Source organism: Salvelinus sp. IW2-2015, linkage group LG15, assembly GCF_002910315.2.
Source record: "Salvelinus sp. IW2-2015 linkage group LG15, ASM291031v2, whole genome shotgun sequence".
NCBI classification, from domain to species: domain Eukaryota; kingdom Metazoa; phylum Chordata; class Actinopteri; order Salmoniformes; family Salmonidae; genus Salvelinus; species Salvelinus sp. IW2-2015.
The window spans coordinates 1,418,522-1,426,441 of record NC_036855.1 but is presented as its reverse complement, the minus strand read 5'-3'; the positions used below and the strand labels follow the sequence as shown (position 1 = coordinate 1,426,441).

Genomic DNA, 7,920 nt, shown 5'->3' with positions numbered 1-7,920 from the left:
AGACCTGTGTAGCTAGTTGATGGACCAGCAACATAAAGCCCWGTGCAGGTCAGATAACATCCATTGCCACCTTCTACCCAAGTAAAAAAAAAAAAACAGTGAAATAGTTCAAACTTTTGTTTATATCAGATTGTGAAACCCACAATAAAAGATCCCAGCCCAGTGTACAGTAGATGCTGTACTCATGCCCTGTTCATCGGCTACAGTAAAAGTAGCACTGAMCACTGTCAACTTTTTATTTAACACATAGCTCATTTTCTTGATTGTCAATATTAGCATACAGTGTTTGATAGTATTCCATTTTAACAGTGAGTGGGTGGACTAGTTATACATGGTTATCTCATCACTAGCTTCCTCTAACAGGATGTGTAGATATCACTCATCTGTTACAGTTAAAGGCACAATCCTTAATTTGTTTTCCAGTCATACAGCAACCCCACCACTTGGTTTGAAATAAATCTTAGGGGAATTCTGCCAAATTTACAGAATTATGAACACAAGGAGTGACGGTCCATGACTTCAATCAACATGACAGTTCCAAACCACGTGTCAAACTCATTCCACGGAGGGCCGAGTGTCTGTGGGTTTTCACTCCTACCTTGTACTTGATTGATGAATAAAGGTCACTAATTAGTAAGGAACTCCCCTCACCTGGTTGTCTAGKTCCTAATTGAAAGAAAACCCGCAGAAACTCAGGACCCCMCGGGGAATGAGTTTGACACCCSTGTTCTAAACATACAATACATTGAACCTATAAATTACTTGTTTTTAAAGGCATTGCTTGTTTATGACACTGGAGACCGTTGTAAAGCTCATTGGGAATTTATAAATTATATTCTTCAGCAATGGGTATAGATTATGAACTGAAATGACCATTCAAGAGCACTAGATATTGCAGATTGCACCTTTTTAAGAGAGCAATTCATAAATTGGTATGTTTTTTGACTTACTAATACTCGTGTTGGTGAGGCCAGAAAAATGAAAGCCTACAGTCCATCTGTTTGCATGACCATTAGTGTATGGAAGCGTTCCTTGGATATGAGAGATTATAAATAAAGCAAGAATGAACAACTCAGCCTAATGAAAGAATAGACCTTGATTCACTGATGAGTAAGTAAGTCAAGCCTAATTACCCTATAGATTTGAATAAATAGGTTGAGGGCATCCATGCCATCTGTACCAACACATGCTTATTATACACTGAGTAGACAAAACATTAGGAACACCTGCTCTTTCCATGACATAGACTGACCAGGTGAATCCAGGTGAAAGCTATGATCCCTTATTGATGTCACTTGTTAAATCCACTTCAATCAATGTAAATGAAGGGGGGAATACAGGTTAAAGAAGGATTTTTAAGCCTTGAGACATGTATTGTGTATGTSTGCCATTCAGAGGGTGAATAGGCAAGACACAATATTTAAGTGCCTTTGAATGGGGTATGGTAGTAGGTGCCTGGCGCACCGTTTTGAGTGTGTCAAGAACTGCAACGCTGCTGGGTTTTTCCCATGTGTATCAAGAATRGCCCACCACCCAAAGGACATYCAGCCAACTTGACACAACTGTGGGAAGCATTGGAGTACACTCAGCCTATGCAGTGATAAGACAAACAAGCTGGCTTGAAGTACAGCAATTGGGAAAGATCTTTGTACATGGCTTGGGAAGATGTGAAAGACTTGTTCCACCATGCCAAAATGCCAGGTTTGGTGGGGCTGGCTGAAATATGAACGAAGGGAGAGCCAAAGTAAAAGTTTGGAAAAGGCTCCTGTAACAGTGGCCTAAGGTCATTGTCAAGGCCCCAATTGCCAGGAGTGAGTKAGTGTACTCCTGTGTGTCCACATCACAATTACATCACTTGAAAGATAGCCACTGCCAATTTTGAGCAATGATGTGCAAGAGGTCTCTTTACTTGCTCTTTTTTTGTCTGTACTTTTCAAATCAGCTACACTTGTGTGGAAACCAACCCTGCTAGTTATTCAGCATTCGTTACGCCAAAAAAAGAGAGTGAAGAGAACATGTACTTAGTGGTCACGTCACTCAAATKATATATTGAATTGCCTATGTTTTTAACTTCATGCAAAGCAAACAGTCAAGCCTTAATGTGGAGATAAAGTTGATTTATTCAAATCTTGGGACCTCAATTTCACTTCAAAATGACTCCTCTGGAAGATTCATTTCCACAATACATGACACGGTTTAACAGCCAGGCAGTAGGGTAGAAGAACATCCCCACACCACAAAGGAAAACAGAGATAGAAAAACAGGATATGAACACACAAGGTAATGCTAAAGAACTACAGGGAAATATACTCAAGTTTCACAAGATTAAGTGCTTCTAAAAGAAAGCCGAAGAACATTCATTTTGGCACAGCACATGTGGGGACTACATAGACAGAAAAGAACGGATGTTCAGTTGGAATGAATATGGGTCTTATTGACCCTTATAGCTATTACTCTACTCCGTGAGAGGTTGAGACTTCAAGTCTAGACATTCTGCTGTCATTTACTTGACACTGCAGCAGATTTAGATCTGACTAAATCTGCTGCAGTGTCAAGGCCAAAGAGGCATTAGAGAGAAAGAAAGAGAGAGAATTCTTTATAACGAGTAGGGACGTCATACACCATCATTCCACCTAACGGTTCACAATATTAGGCCTAGTCCACATTCTCAAAACTGAAATAAAGATGAAATGCTGAGAATTCTATTTTTTGAGGATTTGTATGACAACTCAGTAGCAGAGTACATCTTAGTGTTGTAAATACTCATGTCTTCCCTCTGCTGTAAYGAACCTACGGATGACAGCGTGATATGTGTTGGCTGGAAAATACATGGTTTGGTCTCTACAGTACATGAATCAGTACAAAATGATCCAAGATGACCCCTATTTTACAAATCAATASACATTTAATACTCATTCAATTCTTAATATTTCCAACACTTACAATGTTAAAATACTGACTTTTTAACAAATACAACATTGTAACATTTTTGCTATAGAATAGCACATACGGTATACAGTACATAATCAAAACTACATTTGTGTAGACAAGTTCACTTCTGGAGGGGTGGGGCTGGAGAGATGGTATGGTAGCCAATGACAACATTTGAACTGGCACCAACTAAACCAAACCCCTTACTGAACACCCGCCCAACAAAATGGACTTCTATGGGATTATATATATATATATTCTAATGAAAACACATTAAATGTAGCACAAAAGTAGATTAAAGTTAAATGATAAAATTCCCTTTTAAGAAATTACACACAWAAGTTTAAAACTATGGCCCTATAAAAACGTACACTTTGCGATGTACAATTATGCAAAGCAGAAATGAGCAAAGTGCATCCAAATTCACAACAAGTACAGATATAGTCTAGGCATGCATAATGTGCCATCCACTGAAACAGGGAGGACTTGTCACACGGCAAATAGAATTATGTTTTTATGGGAACTACTAATACGCTTCCTTTATAACTATACTTTATTATGGTATTTCTACCATTAACACCCATATCTCAATGTGGATGACAAGCCGAGTATAAAGGTACACCTTCCATCCTTCTGCAGATGGCTGGCCATGATTCAAACATGGTTGTGCAACGAATTCAGTGTCACTGTAACATAGTAGGCCTTTACACTCGCACCTATATACGGGTTGAAAATGACAGATTTGGGCACTGATAAATGTCTAAATTGGAACGCAGTGGCTGTGGAGTAACATGCTATAAATGACATCATAGCTCAGGCTCTGTGCTTCACAGCTCTGTATGGGTTTTGACTGACAGATGTTCTGAACTTGAGCACCTCACGCGACAAGAAGTGGTCACCATCCCTCCCACTAATTTGGCAACTTTAGCTTTTTTGTTGTCCGAGGGAAATGCTGTAAATTAAAAGGACTCTGTGTATTTTCAACGATGAGACATTGATTAGAATAAATACCACTTTGATGTGATCCAAGCAAGCCAAACACCTGTGAGTCCAAATGTGCACTTCACATTTCCATATCATAAAACTAATATATACAGTGTCAACATTTATGATCACTTTGTTTGTATAGTTACAAGATGACATGGCGTCATACCCTGTGTTGTTTTGAACAAAATGAGCCTGTTTGTCTATTGTGAAGAAGAAAGAAAAAATTATCTCTGCAGAACACACCTGAATACACTCATGACTCTTTTTTATGTGCACCAAAAATATGATCTGAGGATTGATTTTTTTTATTGAAAAACATTCCTGGAATATTCTCATCAGAGGCGGCAGGGTAGCCTAGTGGTTAGAGCGTTGGAYTAGTARCCGAAAGGTTGCRAGATCAAATCACCGAGCTGACAAGGTACAAATCTGTCGTTCTGCCACTGAACAGGCAGTTAACCCCACTGTTCCTAGGCCGTCATTGTAAATAAGAATTTGTTCTTAACTGACTTGCCTAGTTAAATAAAGGTCAAATAAAATTTTAAAGAATCATGTTACTGAACGTATCCAGAGTATTTTCAGATTTCGTTATAAACAAATGCGGTGAAAAGTACAGTAAATGTAAAATGCACATAAAATCAACAGTCTAATGTTTGGATTCAGTCTTGTGAACTATTGTGTCCTCAACTTGTCAAATAATTTCCCCCTAATCTTCAAACTGTTCCCTTTCAATTGCTACCAATTTAGCCCTATTCATATAGGCCAATTCCCACGAGTGTAAAGGGTTAAGTTGATATTGATGTGGGGTATATTTACATAATTGTTCTTGATATTCTTTTTTAAAAATTTCTCCCTGAGATTTTCGTGCCTGCCCATGTTTCGCCAGTCTTAACTTTTTTTTCTCCAGTGCTTTTCCAATGATTCACATGCATAAAACATACTGTGTACACGCACACAGTATGTCCATTATATAGAAAGAGAGGTCCTGAAATACGCTAGGAATGACCTACTGCTACAATGGAATGGTGACATTATTTTTGACTATACATCTCAGTGTCAGGACGGAAAATGCAATAAATAAATCTGCCATTGGTCTACTAACTACTGAGCTAACTGGGATGGGAATACTTACAGTTGTGTCTGGTCCCGCTATGACACCATCACATACCCAAAACAAACATCCATCCCATTTTTTCATTGAACACAATTTCCAAAAAGAGCAACCATCAGCAGATGTTACACAATATAACAAAATATCAACAAGACAGGATAAAAAATAAAATTAAAAAACAAGCTCTTTCTCGTAACAGAAAGCCTCGATCTGCTTAGATTTTCCTGCCCTTATACACCCAAACCCCAGCCACCGGATGGATACAGCCGTTGTCAGCGGTGGGTGTGTGRGGTCAGCTCTACTTCTCCCCGGCGCGCTCCAGGCTGTCGATGACCCTGCTCAGCCGGATGTTGAGCAAGCGGATCTGGGTGTCCAGGTGATTGATCTTCTCCTCCAGAGAGGCAGTACCCCCACCTCTACGCCAGTACGCCCCCACAGGCCCCGTCATGAAGTACACAGCCATTACGAAGCAGAGAGGGAGCACAGCACGCTCGGGGTCCCCCTCAAACTTCTGCAAGATATACAGGCAAGAGAGGGCAAAGAGTGTAACTCGGGCCAGCCAGAAGAAACGGCCAAATACGATGTGCAGCAGGTAGAAGAATCCCCCCAGAAACAGGGAGAGGAACCAGTAAGCCACCAACACAGCAGCCACTAGGAGCAGGGCACGAGCCGGGGAGTTTGTCAAAGACGTTGGGCTGAAGTAGTGGCTCAGGTTGGAGGCTGGGGAGAGAGGAAAGAATGAGTGACAGTACATGGATAACAGAGGACAATAGACAAACTTCCCAGACACAGTCATAATTTACAACATATCACAGACATGTCCCGACATTGAACATACCCACTAAATAAAAATAAACTTACCATCAATGCCCATCACATCCAACAGCTCTGTCCAGATCTTCCAAATAGTGTCCAGGAAGGAGTCGACACCATGGACAAAGCGTTCTGTCGTCTTGGAGAAGAACTGTAAACAAGAGGTGACATATAGGGGAAATCCATTTGATTTCAATCACTTTTTGACAGCACCCATTTTGATTTGAACAATACCTTCCGTACATATTTGCCCTTTGTAAAAATGTACTTTTTGGAATTGAATACCAAAACACTGAAGAGATGCTTAAAGTTGACCCATTTTGCATACCCCACCATACCATGAGACATCCATGTCTTCATCTCTGGTAAATATAAATGGTTGAGATTTATATCGTTTGAAATTTTAAACAGGGTTGTCAAAAAATATTCTTTCTGGATAATTTTATAGATATTTTTTTACCTTTAGCACCTTGTAGTTTAGACCCTATTTTATATCATCTAAGGTCTTTGTGTTGTGCCCCATCGTTTGAGACACAACATGCTCTTGAATACAGGGTGGGTGTGACACGTGGTCCTCTGTTGCTCAGTTGGTAGAGCATGGCGCTTGTAATGTCAGGGTAGTGGGTTCAATTCCCGGGACCACCCATATGTAAAATGTTTAAGCGCGTGACAGTAAGTCGCTTTAGATATTATGTTTTTGCAGATAAATGTACTAAAATTAGGGCCAGGTCGATACCAGTATCGCGATTAGAGGTTGACTGATTATGATTTTTCAACGCCGATACCAATTATTGGAGGGCCAAAAAAAGCAGATACGATTAAAATCGGCCGATTTTTATGTATATACAGTGGGGAGAACAAGTATTTGATTACACTGCCGATTTTGCAGGTTTTCCTACTTACAAAGCATGTAGAGGTCTGTAATTTTTTATCATAGGTACACTTCAACTGTGAGAGACGGAATCTAAAACAAAAATCCAGAAAATCACAAAATTTGCATTTTATTGCATGACATAAGTATTTGATACATCAGAAAAGCAGAACTTAATATTTGGTACAGAAACCTTTGTTTGCAAGTGTGTGTATTCCTGTGTGTGCGCGTGTGTGTATTCCTGTGTGTGCGTGTAGTGTTTGTGTAGTGTGTGTATGCAGCGCAGCAAACGGAGTTGGATTAACTGAATACAAGTACTATTCCTGGTACAACGTCTTTAATAAATACTAGTGTCTTGTGAAGAGGGAAGCTGGTCCGTTCTGCCTCAGTTGGTACAGCATGGAACACCAAAATACTGGGTTTGAGTCCCATACCAAAACATATTGCTGCAACGCCAGGATGCTGGGTTTGAGTCCCATACCAAAACATATTGCTGCAACGCCAGGATACTGGGTTTGAGTCCCATACCAAAACATATTGCTGCAACGCCAGGATACTGGGTTTGAGTACCATACCAAAACATATTGCTGCAATGCCAGGATACTGGGTTTGAGTCCCATACCAAAACATACTGCTTTGGATCAAATCAAAGTAAACCAGCTCTTCAAGTAAGACTAGTCGGGTGAAACATGTTAGACTGTCTGCGTTATATTACAGCGTTCTACTGCAGTGGGGAGTAGGGATGGATGAATAGGGCCATTTAGAATTTGCTTCAGTCACCCCATGCCAACAAAGGCCTCTATATAGACAGAGGCCCGTGGGGGGGGTTAAACTCTGCACCAATCACAGGTCAGGATACAGCAGGCTCGGGTGTTCCTTGACCAATTGCAGAAGAGAAGGTCTGACAAGCTCCGTGCAGGGGGCCCAGAGTGAGGGAGAAGGGGAGATGATGGTAGGACTCTCCCTATGGACCCTGGTCGGTCAAAAGTAGTGCACTAGGTGTAGGGAGTAGGGTGCCATTTCAGACGCAAGGCCTAGTGCTTGACGAAAAGTCGGGCTGATTTGTGGTGTGGTGTGCATGTTTCTAGCTGGACTGTCACACTGTCATTTTGTCAGASAGAGAGCCTCTCCTCCTGACCTTTGTGACAGAGTAGGGGTTTGGTGGTAATGCTGCACGGTGACTCACCCACGACTCTGTCGCCTGTCCCGA

The 7,920-nt window shown here is 40.9% G+C and overlaps 1 protein-coding gene across 1 annotated transcript; it reads right to left on the bottom strand.

Annotated features, from left to right (window-relative positions):
- Positions 1–2,102: 2,102 nt before the first annotated feature.
- Positions 2,103–6,845, bottom strand: bri3bp (bri3 binding protein). The gene is made up of 2 exons (XM_024003323.2): positions 5,888–6,845; positions 2,103–5,746 (listed from the first exon to the last, which is right to left on the bottom strand). Exons 1-2 carry the CDS (start codon positions 5,898–5,900, stop codon positions 5,325–5,327), a joined length of 435 nt encoding a protein of 144 aa, XP_023859091.1. The 5' UTR covers positions 5,901–6,845; the 3' UTR covers positions 2,103–5,324.
- Positions 6,846–7,920: the final 1,075 nt, after the last annotated feature.